Genomic DNA, 15,393 nt, shown 5'->3' with positions numbered 1-15,393 from the left:
TGTTTGGTTAAAAAATTTATTGTGTGCTACCACCAGAGGCAAATTTAAGATTTAAGGCAGGTGCAGATTATTGATTTTTCTTGCTCTCCCAAATCACGATGAAGACCCTATTTTGACCAAACTTTCTGCGGTGCTGGGGTTTTGACCAGAAAAATGATTTTTTTGCCGCACTATTCCCTCTCCCTCATTACAGATATAAACAGGGCAAAAAAGTCTTGACAAAAGTTTTTTCGTCGGTCAGCAAAATGTAATTTTTCTGTATTAATACCGAATGAGGAACACCTCGAGCGGTGATGTGGGTCGAATGCCTGAGGAGAGCTGCCTAAGTCCTTTACTGGGTAAATTTACTGGAACAAAACTTGACCCCGTGATAGACCCGGAACTATCAATCAATTCTTAGCTTGTCTTCGATACTGTCATTTAGTTGACATGTGATCAATTAATAATTGTTTCAGCAGTTTAAATGCCGCATGACGAAATGAAAATGCCCGAGTAATCTTTGTTCAATCTAGGTTTTTTGGTCAAAAAATTCTCGCCAAAACAAAAATTTATTTTTCTGCAGTTCTGATTGTTTTTGATAATAATTACAGCCCGAACTTTTTTCTAAAGGCTCCGAAAAGCATTTTTTGGTCAAAGTGTTCCGCAAATGCTCAAAATGACATTTTTCCACCAAATTGCTGACTTCTCAGAAATTGAACCAAGTATAGTCATTCAAATTTTTCGAAGTGCTCCAATTATTCACTCAGAGACGAAGCGGAGCTTCGCATCACTTGCAATGAAACATAAAAGTCATCACTTGCGATGAAATTCAACTTATGTTATCAGATTTGACAGCGAGTAAAGTTCAAAAAACGGCCAATAAATCAAAATTTTGACACTTCCAAGAACCTTAAATTTTTGTGTGAAAAATTTAAATGTGTGGAAGTAGCCACCTTAAATGTGTAGAAGTAGCCACTTATGCAGAATGAAATCACGCAGCCTGTATTTTCAATTAAACCCAAAGTCTCACAATTGGGAGAGTAGTCAAAGTCAATTCAGAAAACAGTCAAGAAATCAACATTTTGACTTTTCCGAGGACCATAGCTTTCGGGTTCAGAAAAATTTGCGCTAAGTAAGCAAAATAGTTTTCCTCAACCCGTTATGTGAATTGAACCCAAAATCTCAGATATGGCTGGGTGGTTTGGAGAATATTCAACAAGTTTAAGAAGTGGTCAAAAAATTAAACATATGACTCATCCGAGGGCCATAAAATTAAATCATAAAAATTTTGGGCGTAGTCGCTCATTCAGGGAGCTTTTCAAAACTGTTCCAATCATTGAAATCAAAAACTCAGACTTGAGAACGGTAAATTTTGAGAAAGTTAATACAGGTCAAATGTTAACCCACAGACTTTTTTGAAGGAATTAATTTTCGATGACAAAAAAATTCAACAAACCGATTGGTAAACATACAACCAAATTGAAAAGGGCGGAGGGGAGAATTAAAATGGTCTTTCCCTTGAAACGACCTAAAATTGTGCCATGCGCTGATAAAAATAGGCTGAAAAAATTTGGACCAAGAAAGTTTTTCAGCGAAACAAAAAAAACAAAGAAGGCAATACGAAGTGAAAAAAGTAAAAGTAGAAATTGTATGAGTACATCAAACACTGAGAGAAACAATAAAAAAAATTGCGCAGCAAAAAAAAAACGATCCGAGATGTGACAAGTAGGCCGACAACATAAGTAGATACATAACTAGCCGAAAATTTTGTTTGAAACAGAATAGTTCGAGTTTGAAAAAAAAAACAGGCGCTGCCCAGATTTGAACGTAGGATCTTTGCCGTCCCAGGCATATTTGTTATCTCCAGGATAACTTAGCAAGGAACGCATAGAAGTTTGACGTTATTATGATTTAAATTACAAATGATTCAAGTGATTCTTTTCAGTTAGTTAACCTTTGCTAATTGCAAGCGTAAAGTTGGCTTACCAAACATAAACAAAAAAGTTGACCGCAATCCCCCAACCCTTCAAAAAATCCTATGCAATCTGTCGTGTATGTTACGTTCCATCGAATGCAACATGAAAGATTGCACAAAACTCATCCCTACCACGGAACAAACAGTAGACTGGTATATGATAAAGAAGAAAAAACTGGAAATCTTTCCATAAAATTGAAGGAAAAACGTAACAATCAAAATTTTAAATTAGTAAGAGCTTTAACTGATTATTTTTCCTAATTTTAAAAATGACGTTCTTTCTGGCGAATCATTTCGAAACATCTTCTATTTTTTTGCTTCTGCAGTTCGTGAAAGATGAACCAAAATTATACGTTTTTGCAGTTTTTGTTTCACTTGAGAAAATGTAGTTTTTGTAACTCAAGGTTATTTATGCTTCCTAAATTTTTGTGTAGTATCACAAGTAACGATCTAGAATTTCTTCAAGGAAGGAGCAGATAATCCAATTTTTATTAGGTTAGCCCAAATAACTTTCCGAATTCTCTCAAATGACACTAAAATGACGATATTTTTGGCGGCGTTAAGGATTTTAAACAAAAAATCATTTTTTTCAGAGTACGGTCCCCCTTTATTTCAATATGAATTAGTGCAAAAAAGCGCAGCCCTAAATGTTTTCGAAAGGCTCTTTTGGAGCCAGATAGAATGATTTTGAGATTCCGATAAGCCTTTTCTGGTAAATTTTTTTGAAAAACTTGGTCAAAACACAAATTCCTCGCGATTCAGAAAATTTTGCCAAGTTTGGTTTTTCTGAACTTTCGGCTGAGCTCCATGCAATTGGTTCATCAAATGCACAACTATTGGAGATCTACCAAGTGAAACAATGTGGAAATCTACCCATTGAAATTAAAAAGAAGTCGTAACATTCAAAGTGTTACCTTGATACGAGCTTTGTCTGATCACTATTTCCATATTTAAAAAAAAAATCTTCCTTCTGGCGATCAATATTAGAACTTCTTCGACACAAGTGTTAGCATTCAAATTTTCATAATTAGGCATTTGCAGCTTTTTTCACTTTTTTCGAACCATTTTTCCAGCTCCCCAAATCAGCATGAAGACCCCTTCAAACCAAATTTTTGAAGGTTCTGCTGGGAATCATGACTTCGGCAAAAAACGTCTTTGGAAAAATTTTTATTGTCACGCAGCAAAAGGTAATTTTCTTGCATTAATACCAAATCATGGACATTTCGGGAGATGAGGGGGTCAACTACCTGAAATGAAAAGCCCGTCCTAAACCTGCTACTGAGTAACGCTACTGGAACAAAATTTGACCCGTAATAGAAACAGAACTATCAATCATTTTACAGCTTGTCTTCAGACATTGTCGGTTTGATGGCAGGTGGTCAAAAATGTATTTTTGAGTACATTACGAGGCAAAATTGGTCACTCAAGTGCTCAGCGAAAGATTGCACAGAAATCCTCTCTACCGCAAAGCAAACATTAAAATAATTTTTGTTAGAGAAAAAAACAAGCTGGAAATCCAAATTGGATTGAAAAGCTCTTCAAACTGCAAATCATTTACCATAATTACATCATATCAATCATCAATAATAAATTTTTTGATGAAAAAGAAAATTCAACTAACTCTACTTACTCAAAAAAAATCAAAATACGACATTATGCTAATTAAACAATACAAGTCGAAAAGAATTTAAAACTGACCGGGCACTTTTTGTCCCAATGATTCATACACAAAATACCATAAAAATATTCCCCAATTAATCATGTACCACTTTTCAAGCAGCCAAAGCTTTTGCAATAATGGTAGAATTTAAAACTTTACATACATAGGCGAAGCTGAGCTTCGCGCCTTTTGCGATAAAAAATGCTTCACAAAAAAAAGTCAATCCTTCACAGTTTGTGTTCATTTTAGAACAGACACTTTAATTCAACTTGATTCTTGATTGTTTTATATTTAGTTTAATTGTACAAAGTTTGAACATATTAGTTGGAACATCTTAATATTTTACTATGGCGCAGTCAAACGAATCGAACCTGGGCGAAATTCTTTCATTCTGGCCAAATCACACCATGGAGCTGCCACATTCTTGATGGAGCGACCTACTTCAATTGTCAATAATAGAGCGACCAACTTCAATTCTTATTAATTGTAAAAAAGAATCTGGATATCGATTCACTTAGCCGACCGGAGGTCTCAGAAAATCAGATTACCATTTTGGAACATGACGAACCAGAAAGTGAGCTGGACACACAGAGAGCCAGTTGCAATTTAAGGAACTAAAACGAGATTAAAACATAAAAAGCCACCGAAAATCAGATCAATGAAGAACAGAAAAAGCTTAACGGGTTGACACGAAGCCAAGTTATCAAAAGTTGCGCTTGATTCTGTTTTTAGCACTAGGAAACAAAGGAAATAGCGCGTTCGCGCATAAAACACCTCGAGTGAAAATTTTAGCTACTTCACACGAAGAATTTTTGCAGCTATTTAACGTAGCTCGTTTGAAAGGTACAAACTGTTAAGACGGAAACAGAAAAACTTGAGCATTTCTGGGGAGCGTTGAAAGATTTAACCAGTACCTGTAACATCGGAGAGACAGAAGACAAGGAGTGGATTAGACACAAAGTCGGCAACCATCATTCCATCACAAGCTTTAAGTCAGGCGCTTAGAGATGAAAAGGGCTGATTTAACCACCCAAAGTTCAGAAGTAAGGCAAGTTTTTTGACCAGCGGTAACACTCTTAATTCATTTAACGTAAATGTTTACTTTTGGAAGAAAACCAGCCAAAACATCGAAAAAATTGAAAAAATTAATAGAAAAAGCTTGCCTTTGTCCCTGTCAATTTGATAGCCGGCGACCGAATATGTGTTGCATCGGCAATTTAAAAGCCTCATGTTAGAAAGATTATGCTTCAGATTGTTTTTCTCAAATTACGTTTTCTGGCCAAAAATTTTCCGACCAAAACTAAATAATTTTTCTGCAGATCTGATTGCTTCTGATAAAAAACCTTAAGTGTTTTCTAAAGGCTCTTTTAGAGCCAAAAAGAAACACTTTGAGAGTCCGATAATTTTTTCTTTGTCAAAATTTTCCAAAGTCTACTCAAAAAAAGTATTTTTACACAATTTCCTTGCAATTCAGAATGTTTTGCCAAGTTTGGTCACTCTGTGTTGTCGAAAGAGCTCCATCCAAGTCTACAAAGTGGCTGACTAACTCTATTTGATTGAGTTTTTTTAATGACGTGTTCAAAATTGGTCATGTACATTGCTCTTACAAAATCGGTTCATCAAATACCCAAATAAAGATTGGACGGGAAATCTACCAGCTGAAACAAGCTGAAAATCTACTCAAAGAACTTAGATTGAAGACGGAACACTCGAAGTTTCACCCTGATACGAATTTTACCTGATTACTACTTTTAAATTTTTGAAGTTACTTTTCCTTTGGCAATCAAAACTAGAAAGTTTTCGACACAATTTGTTGCTTTTACATTTGCTTCTTCAAGTGACAAAAGCTGACTAAAAACTAAGCGTTTTGCAGCTTTCTTTCAGCTTGAGCGAATGTAGTTTTTGCGTCTCAGTGTTTTTGCGTCTTAATTTTTGTGTGGTCTCAAGGATTTCCTTGAAAGAGGAAAAGATTGTCATTTTTCATCCTAGCTTGGCTAAATAGATTTTTCGAGCTCTTTCAAATTAGGAGAAAAACACTATTTGAACTAAAACTTTGACGGTGAGAGTTTTGACCACAGAATTATATTTTTAGCACTTTTTCCTCAAAAGAAGTATAAGGTGGGCAAAAAAAGAGTTAGGAACATTTTCCTTGCCAGTCTGCAAAAGGTACTTTTATTGAATTAGTGCCATATTGGGGTTATTCCGGAAGGTCAGAGGGTCGACTACCCGAGGCAAAACGCACGCCCTAAACCTCCTACTGAGTAACGCTACTGGAACAAAACTTGAACTGTAATAGACCTAGAATGATCAATCATTTTATCGCTCGTCTTCAGACACTGTCAATTCGATGTCAGGTGATCAAGTAAGTTTTTTTGTGTACATTACGGTGCAACATTGGTCCTTCAAGCGCTCAACGAAAGATTGCATAGAAATTCTCCCTACTACGAAGCAAACCGTAGAATAACTTATGATTTTAAAATAGGCCGGAATTATAGCACTGGAAAGAAGAGCCCTTCAAACTGTCAACCATTTATCAAAAATACACTAAAAACAACTAATAATAATTTTTTTGATTAGAAAAAATTCAACTGTTTTTACTTGCCCAAAAATCAAAAAAACACAATGCTGCTCATATCTTGCAAATCGAAAAGCATGTTAAACTGACCGGAAAAGATTCCCCAAGTAATCATGTTTTTGCAGCTAAAGTTTTTCCAAGACTCAAAGACCGTAAAGTTTTACACACAAAAAGGAAACTGAGCAACGCACCACTTGTGGTAGCAAGCAATGGTTCAGAAACAGTGTTGATCATACATATTGAGAATATCTTAGTTTTTTTTCTATGGCGCAGTCAAACGAATCGAACTTCCGCAAAATTCCTTAATTCAGGTCGAACCACACTATGGAGCTGCCACGTTCTTGGACCCAATTGAGCGACCAAATTCAGCTGGAAAAAGTTGCAAGAATCTGGAAAAATTGATAGTCTTAGCGTACCGGAGTCCCAAAAACTCAGATTGCCATTTTGGAACAGGAATCAGGAGGTGAGCTCAACTCAGAGAGAGCCAGTCGGGATACAAGGAACAAGAAAGCGTTGGAAACATAAAAAGCCGCCAAAGAAAAGCGGAACAACGAAGAAAAGACAAAATAAATAGTGTATTTGCTCAGAAAAACCATCGAGGAAAAATTTTAGCTAATTCTCATGAAGAATTTTGAGAGCGATTAGACGAAACTCTTAAAAAGTTTCCAAAATCACATTCGAGAACTGAAAGCTTTTTAACCTCAATCGAAAAATTTTACGGAGCATTGACAAATTTAGTCAGTACGTTTAACATCAGAGAGACTGACGAGCGGAAAAGATCAGGGACAAGATGAAAAACATTGAGTGTTTCCACCTGTGTTCGCTCTGTGGTGGGTCGGTCGAGTATATCGTCGGTCTGTAGATTGGCTGTATGTATCTCGATTGAGAACACGATTGTTCAATATATATATTTTTTTCCTTCAATAATTATCGAAAATCGATAAGAGGAAACAACGGAATAATATCTGTTTCGGAACAAAATTATCAAGTTTTAAACGAAATCGAAATCTAAATCGACTTTTTTGTCACTACTTTTGCCAATAAGTGGGGATTTTCACGCTTGCCAGAAGTTAGAAGTCAATTCTGGCCAAAGTCTAATTAAGTTCATGTCCAGAACATCATTTAAAAACAAGTTTGACTTAGGAACATTTTTTATCCGGTTCAAATCAAGTGTATTCCAAGTTTTTTAGTAGTAAAATACTTGGAATGACCGGGATTCGAACCGGCGACATTTCGGTTTCAGGTGAAGTACGTTACCGCTTGACTAGCTGGTCTTGATATGCTTTCATTTTAGTTTCAATCTTGAACATCCTCGGGCCCCAACGGAGCGAGAACTGGGGCGAGTTTAACAAGAGGTCGGGTTAAATCTCCTGTTGCGGTTTTAAGGAGTGCGGAACGGGCGGTAGCGTTTTTGCCATAGTTAAGCGTTTTAACGCGAGCGAGAGGGTAGTAAACACGCGGGCTACTATCCTCGACGATCCAAACAAGATCTTCGGCTTTGAGTTCTTGTTCGGTAGGTGTGTGCCATTTACGGCGTTTGTTGAGAGTCGGAACGTACTCGCGTAGCCATCTAGTCCAGATGGCGTTAGCGTATCCTTGTGCGCGAAGATAACGCTTTCAATGATCGAAATGTTCGTCCGTCGCAATCGACGGGAAACTAACTGAGCGCTGGCCTATCAAGAAGTGATTTGGCGTTAAAGCTCAATCTCATTCGGGTCACTGCTTACCGCTGTAAGTGGACGCGCATTGAGGGACTGTTCCACCAGACAAAATGTGGCCTGGAGTACCTCATCGGTTAATTTACGGGGTGTGAGGATGGAGTAGAAAACTCTCTTGCAACTACGTACAAGACGTTCCCAAGAGCCACCATGATGTGGTGAAGATGGTGGGTTATACTTCCATTCGATGCCTTTGTGGACAAGGAGAGCGGGCGCAAGATCATTCCATGCTCGAGTACACAGAAGAAGCTCTTTCTCTGCACCGACAAAGTTTGTACCATTATCGGACCAAATTTTCGATGGAATTCCTCGTCTAGCGATGAATCGTTCTACTCCCATGACACAGGAGCTTGAATCCAATGATGGTACGACTTCAATATGGATGGCTCTAGTGGTCAAACAAGTGAACAAAAACGCCCAACGTTTCTCCGAACTCCTACGGATTGTTACGTGAAAGGGTCCGAAGTAATCGACTCCGCAATTGTTGAAGGGCGCTTGGCGGTATCCAAGACGCTCAATTGGCAGATCAGACATGAAAGGGGTGATGGTTTTCAACTTTCGCTTTCGGCAGTTTTTACAATTAAGTTCAATGTTACGGAGCAATGATCTTAATTTTAAGATTGCATATTCTATCTGGATGACAGATCGTAGGTAGTCAATTGACTGATGCTCATCTTTGTTGTGTTGATGAGCCACAAACAATTTGACTAATGGATGACGGCCATCAAGTATGATGGGATATTTATTTTTAAATTCGAGTTCAGAGAGACGACTAATGCGTCCTATGGATCTAAGAAGTCCATCGGGGTCAATGAATAGGGAGAGAGTTGCAATAGGGCTTACATTCTTAACATATTTCTGAGAACTCAATAATTTGAACTCTGAGGGGATTTTGAGAAAGAAGACACAACATTCGTTGAGAATTATCTATCTCAGACGGTTTAAAGATATTAGCGAATGTTCCACGGAAATGATTAAATTTAGGATTTAATCGGAGGATGAATGCTACTACGCGCAATAATTTGAGAAACGAGCTGTAACGTTTCCACTTAATGACGGGTTCAGGGACTGACGGATTGATTACAAAATTAGTGGCAGTATCGATGACATCATCGATAGGACCTTTTAAATTTATTTTTGTAATCACATCGACATTTGGTCGAAAGGGCCAATCACTGGTTCTGAGGAAGCTGGGACCTTGATTTCAGCTGCTGTCCTTCAAGGCTTCAGCGGCAATACCTCGAGTATCAGCTTGGTTGTTTTCAGTATCTACGTGATACCATTCGTCGACAGTGGTAACTTCCAATATTTCGCCTACTCGATTAGCGACGAATACTGGCTGCTTTGCAGTCGAATGGAGCCATTGTAGCACAGTTGTACTGTCAGTCCACATAAAGACATCATTTATAGGGATCGAAAGTGCTTTCATGATATCTATTTTGAGGCGTGTAGCAAGCAAAGAAGCTTGCAGCTCTAATTTTGGGATGGAAATAGCCTTCATTGGCGCTACGCGGGCTGTACCCAAAATGAAGGCGAGTTTTGTCTCATGTGTATCAATAATCCGCGCACGGAGAAATACAACTGCACAGAAGACTTCCTGTGAACTGTCACCAAACATGTGGAGTTCAATTTTGTCAACTGCGGATGGAAAGTAGCATCTCGGTATGATCAGTTGACCCAGGATGGGTAGACCAGACCGCCATTCGAGGAATTTGGCATTCAAGTCCAAAGGAAGTGGGTTATCCCATTGTTGACCACTGATTCTCCAAATCTCTTTAAGAAGTAGTCGGGCTCTGACAGTGTACGGAGCGACTAACCCAATACGGTCGAAAACTGAAGAGACAAAACTTAGAACTGTACGTTGGGTAACAGTATCCTTCAGTTCTCTGTTTACACCTCGACTAACTACCAATGTATCGAGAACGTGTTCCCATTTCGAACCTAGAACATGCGATTCTTGACCTTCACTACTTAGAATCTCCTTAACTTGACTTAAATTGTCGCTTGACGTACATAACTTTTTCTGAATCTCTTTGACATTGCTCACGAATTTTGCCAACTTAAATCCTCCTAACTTAAGTAGTTCTACAAGGTCCTTACTTAATTTTAATGCCTGTTCAGTTTCGGGAAACGAATCAAGATAATCGTCCATATAGAATTTTTGCAACACGGCTGACGCTGCGTCGGGGAACAAAACTTGATTGTCGCGAGCTGTCTTTCGAAGAGCAAAATTAGCACATGTGGGCGAGTCACGAGCTCCGAAAATGTGTCGCGTGTATTGATACGTTACCACATCGGTTGTGGGATCCGCCCGCCACAGAAAACGAAGTGACGGTTGGTCGATTGGGAGAACACCAACCTGAAGGAACATGCCTTCAATATCAGCTGATACTGCATGTTGATGTTGACGGAATCTCATTAGGACGGCCAGCAGATTCTGAAGCAAATCTGGGCCAACCAAAAGAGCTTTATTAAGTGACGATCCATGAAATTTGGCTGCACCATTTAGGACGCGGCGGACTTTTCCGGGTTTATTTGGATTAATCACGGGGTGATGAGGAAGATACCATTCCCTAGCGGAACGATTTGTGCAGTCATGTGTATTCACTTCGATGACGTAACCTTTGTCAAAATCTTCTTGAATGTTTTTTGCGTATAAAGCCCTGAGGTTTGTGTCTTTGTCTAAACGTTTTTCCATAGATTTAAGTTGTGCTAAGGCGGAGTAGTAGTTGTTGGGCAACTGTGAGTGGTATTCGGCCCAAAGCATCCCAACAGCGTATCTATCACCATCATGTATAGTTGATGCTTCTAAAATTTTATTCGCCCTTTTATCGTCTGACGATCGGGCATCTGCTCGTTTATACGTACCGTATGATTCAAGTTCGTACCAAGATTTGACCTGCTCTACCAAACTTACATCTTCAATGCAAGCATGTTGAGATCAGGCCGGTGGAGGCAGGGAGTGGACCACTTAAGACCCATCCAATTGGAAGGCGAACGGCGAAAGGTGATTTTTGGCTTTTATCCTGGCAGTATTCCAGAGGACAAATGTACTCATAAACATCTTGACCTAAAATCATTTCGACATCAGCGTACCGAAATTCGACTGAATCAATTGGTTCCAAGTGAGAGTATTTCTCTTGCAACCTACGAACGTTAATTATATCTGAACCTATGTAAATGTTGTTTTTTACATATGCACAAACGGTGAACGAAATATCTGGATCAAATTCAGAAGAAACGTTCAAATCAACTTGTTCTGAAGTAATATCTTCGGAACAATTGACACCATTGACAGTCAAATCAACTTTCCTACCTGTCAGATTGAGTCTGCGAGCGAGTTCAGGTGAAATACAAGAGTGACTGCAAGCTGTGTCACATAACACAAGTGCGGTGGTTTCAGAGTCATTTGATGATATTGTGAGATTTATAAGTGGCATCAGTCCTTTTAGATTCATAAGGGATGTCCCACAAATATTGTTTTGCGTCGTGGGTCTAAATGGAGTTTGAACTGCGGGATTGGCTGCAGTTGTGTGCGGTGCATAACCAGATTGGTTATTTGTAGGGAAAACGCGTTCTGCGCCGTGCAGTAACACATTATGAGTGCTCTTGCACTGTGGTTAAGGACAAGTTTTGGGCTTGGGACATTTCCTAAACATGTGATTTCCTTGAAAACAAGAAAAACAAAGCTTATTTTCAGCGCAAAATTTAGCACGCTGTGTTGGAGTTTTTTCTTTAAAAACGCTACATTTATAAATTGAATGCTTGCCTTTACAAACTAAACATGGACTATATTGAATATTTGCGTCAAACTTAGCTTGCGAGTTTGCGGCAAACATTTTAACATTGGTTTTTGTCCGAACCGAATTATCTTGATTTCTATTGTAATTTGATGAAGGACGCATACGTTCTTGCGCTTCAGCTTTATCCTCCAGCCAATGATTGAAATCAATTAAAGACGGAGCATACAAACTCCGTTTTACGGTGTGGAACGACCAAGACTCTTTCAAATTAGGTGGGAGCTTCTCTATTGCTTTATCGAGAAGTGTTGCACTTTCAAGGTCTGCGTTGTAATGTAAAGATTTGAACACTCCAACTATGCTTGCTATCATGGATGCAAAACTTATGATGCTGTCGGAACTATGCATCTTAACGGGCGGTGAATTATAAAGTTTGTCCAGATATGCACGTATTATTATTTGAGGTTGGCCAAATTTTCTCTCAAGTTTCATGAGAGCGTCTTTGTACATCGTACCACTATAGGCAAACTCAGCTATAGCAGTCTCAGCTTTATCTTTGACTAATGATTTCAGGTAGTGCAGCTTAACATCATCTGACAAGTTTTGAGAGTCCACAGCACTTCGGAATTGTCCAATCCATTCAAACCACTGAAGTGGACAGCCACCGTATTTCCTAAGGTTCCACGGTGGTAATGGATCCTTACGGTTGAAAGTTAGTATTTCCTTTAAATCTTCAAGGGTTACTGCATTAGGTGGTGGTTGAACTGAGGTTGAAGCGAAATTGTGTGGCTGAGGAACAAATGATGTCGGATAAGCTAAGGCACTATGTGGATAGCTGGGGACTTGAGACAACTGCTGTGTTGACACTTGCGCTTGGTTATTGTAAAACACTGTCCCTCCAACAGTGCACGGGTATTGTGAAAGTGGTGGTTGCACTATTGGTGTGACAGTTTGAACGGTATTTAACGCCTGGGGTACTGTAGAATCTGATGCGGTAAATGGCGCGGTGGTTGGAGGTGCCAGGTATTCATATTGGGTATATAACGAACTGGATGTGGATGGTTGAAGGATGGTTGATTTGTTGAAACACGAGTTGAGTTATTAATACTCGCTGGTGGAGCAGTAATAGGAACCAGGTTCACTGGCTGGGTTGCCGTATTGACTGTTGTATTAATTGGGACAGAAGCATGTAATGTGGGGGACCATTGCTGCTGGCATACGTGGAATGAAAGGAAGCGGGGGCGAGGACGGGGGCGGGGGTAGTGGTGGCGGCGGTGGGAGAGGTTGAGAAGGAATCTTCAAATTATGAACGGTAGATGATACCACCGATTGTAATGGTAGGCAAACGCTTGGGTTGCTACTGGATGGAAAAAGGTGGACGTTTATTAGATCAACCGTGCTTGGTAGTAGAGACGAAGAAACCAAATTGGCGATTCCCGGAGGTTGAGGTTCTTGTCGGGGAACAATGGTTATTGTTGATGCAAGTTCCGACGAATGTGTATCGAGTGCTTCATCTACCCAATCTTCTGTTCGGGCTTCAGCGACAACTTGTTGTGTTCTACTCGAAGGCAGAGCGATTTTATTGATGTCAGTATCAATGTCCGAATCATCATCCATTAATTCTGTTTCAACTAATTTGGCCTCATTGAGCTTTCGTTTGTTCTCCTCAACAAGTGTCTCAAGAGCCAAATCGTTTTCTTTTTCTTTTAGGCGGACACCTGTTTCATTTTGTCGCTTGATTTCAAGACGTCGCAGTTTTGCTATTTCGAGTTCATGTTTGCGCTGACTGGAAGTCATTGAAGACGCTCTAGAGTGCAGGGAACTATATCGGGTGGACCGGCTGACAGTTGAAGCAGCTCGCGATGCTTGCGGGTCAGCATTTTCAGTCTCTGGAAACAAAGTTTTCGCCATTTCCAAGTGCCTAATTGACAATTCCAGCATTTCATCTCGAGGGCAAGTAATGCTGATCAACCAAGTGTCAAGATCAGCGAGAGCACTGCTAGGTTCTAGCGTTTTTTGAGCAAGAATGCGAAGGTCGTCGTTTTTCCTTATTGCGTTTTTTATTGCTATTTGGCACTGCTGGATAGACCTTTCAACTTTGACTGTCCTTATATTTGCTAAGAGTGAGTCTTTCAGATCTGAATAGAGCCTATAAAATTCCTCCTCATATTTCCAACGTCCGTCAAAACACCTAGACAGCTTCTGAGCTTGCTTGTCTGTCATGACTTAGCTTTAAATAAAGGAAAAGCGGGCGGTTGTGAACTATCGAAAAAAGGGGATTAAAAAGTCAAGTGTGATGTCACTCTTCACACCTGCTCAGAAAAACCGGATTTGCAATAAAGAACGTCACACTTTACTTCACAAAGGGGGGTGGGGAAGTTCACCTTTACGATTTAGAGCGAGCGGAAATAAAAAAAAAAGGAAAACAGTAATTTAGAGTTAAATTACAAATTGAAATACATTGACACTACAAAGAATATCAAAAGTTCTTTGCTGCAGATTCGATAGCTAGGCGGCGGTTGCGTTCGGCACGACGCTTTTTTTGAGAGGGTCGCTTTTTTTTGTTCTTTATTTATCTTCAGTTTGCCGTATTACTTCGGACTATCGAGAAAGACTTTAGTTCAAGGTCAGTTTCGTGGTGAATTTGGAAGTACTGACGGAGTAAGCGAGTGTCTTTCTGCTTACGCTTAGAGATTAAGTCGCCAGTCACGCTTAAAACTAAAACGCCCGCAATATTACTTTTGTAATAAAGCAGAATGTTGCGCAGTTCGAATTCCGTGAGTGCTGTATCGTTGTTACTATTGTGCTTGCTGATTGAATTGTTGATCAGGTCGTGCCAGATTATTATATCATTTCTATGGGCTAATTTGCCGTCTAAAAAAGTTTTGGCACGTTTTGATTGGTACTTGTGGTTGAGACTTAAACCACCAAGGGCATAACAGTATTGCGATATACGGTTTTGCTCGGCTATACGTAGCGTTTTATGAGCACGAGGGAGCGAGCTAGCGGCTAATATACACATTTACGACGGCATTCGGCACGATAAAAAAATCGGGGGGGAATCAAGTCAACCGGATTTTGAGAATCTCACACCTGCTCAGAAACAACCGGAGTTGCAAAAACTCAAAGGGATTGACTTGATATAGTGCTAAGGGGTCTGTACACTGCGTAATTTTGCAGTGCTTACGTTTGCCGGGCTGTTTTTTTCTTCGCAAAAAAAATGAGAATTTTTTTTTTTTCGAAATTTTTTTTCTTCTTATCGTCTACGTCAGTTTGGTACCGAAATTAGACAATTTGGGGTCGATTTCGGATTTTTCAATTTTTTGCGAAAATTTTCTCAAAAATTTTCACAATTTTTTTTTTTCTAACGGGTCGGAACGGTGGGTTCGGGTTTGAGTTTTCGACTACTAACTATAAACTAGCAAATGAAACCAAAATTTTAACTTTTAGTCAAATTTTTTCGATTTTCGATTTTTTTTTTGGATTTCGGGTTTTCTGGGTGGGGTATTCGGGTTAGACTATTGGCAAAAGCACGGTAAACACAATGAAATCAACATTTTAGCACACTGAATGGATTTGATGGGTCACAATAAAAAACTTTAAAGGATCGTACAACAATTATAGCTCTGGTTTATGAAGAAACTAAACTGAAAAGTTACGTCTTACAATATTTTTTTTTGTCAACTTCGGCCATCAAAAACGGTTGGGGGATTCCTGTCTCACTTGCAAGTAGCTGTCTGCATACA

General features: G+C 39.3%; 1 protein-coding gene across 1 annotated transcript; it reads right to left on the bottom strand.

Moving 5' to 3' along the window:
* Nucleotides 1–12,817: 12,817 nt before the first annotated feature.
* LOC134846363 (junction-mediating and -regulatory protein-like) lies at nt 12,818–13,558 on the bottom strand. The gene has a single exon (XM_063863723.1). It carries the CDS (start codon nt 13,556–13,558, stop codon nt 12,818–12,820), a length of 741 nt encoding a protein of 246 aa, XP_063719793.1.
* Nucleotides 13,559–15,393: the final 1,835 nt, after the last annotated feature.

Source organism: Symsagittifera roscoffensis, chromosome 1 (assembly GCF_963678635.1).
Source record: "Symsagittifera roscoffensis chromosome 1, txSymRosc1.1, whole genome shotgun sequence".
In the NCBI taxonomy this organism is placed as follows: Eukaryota; Metazoa; Xenacoelomorpha; order Acoela; family Convolutidae; genus Symsagittifera; species Symsagittifera roscoffensis.
The sequence above is the reverse complement of the archived record's forward strand: the minus strand, read 5'-3'. Positions and strand labels throughout refer to the sequence as shown.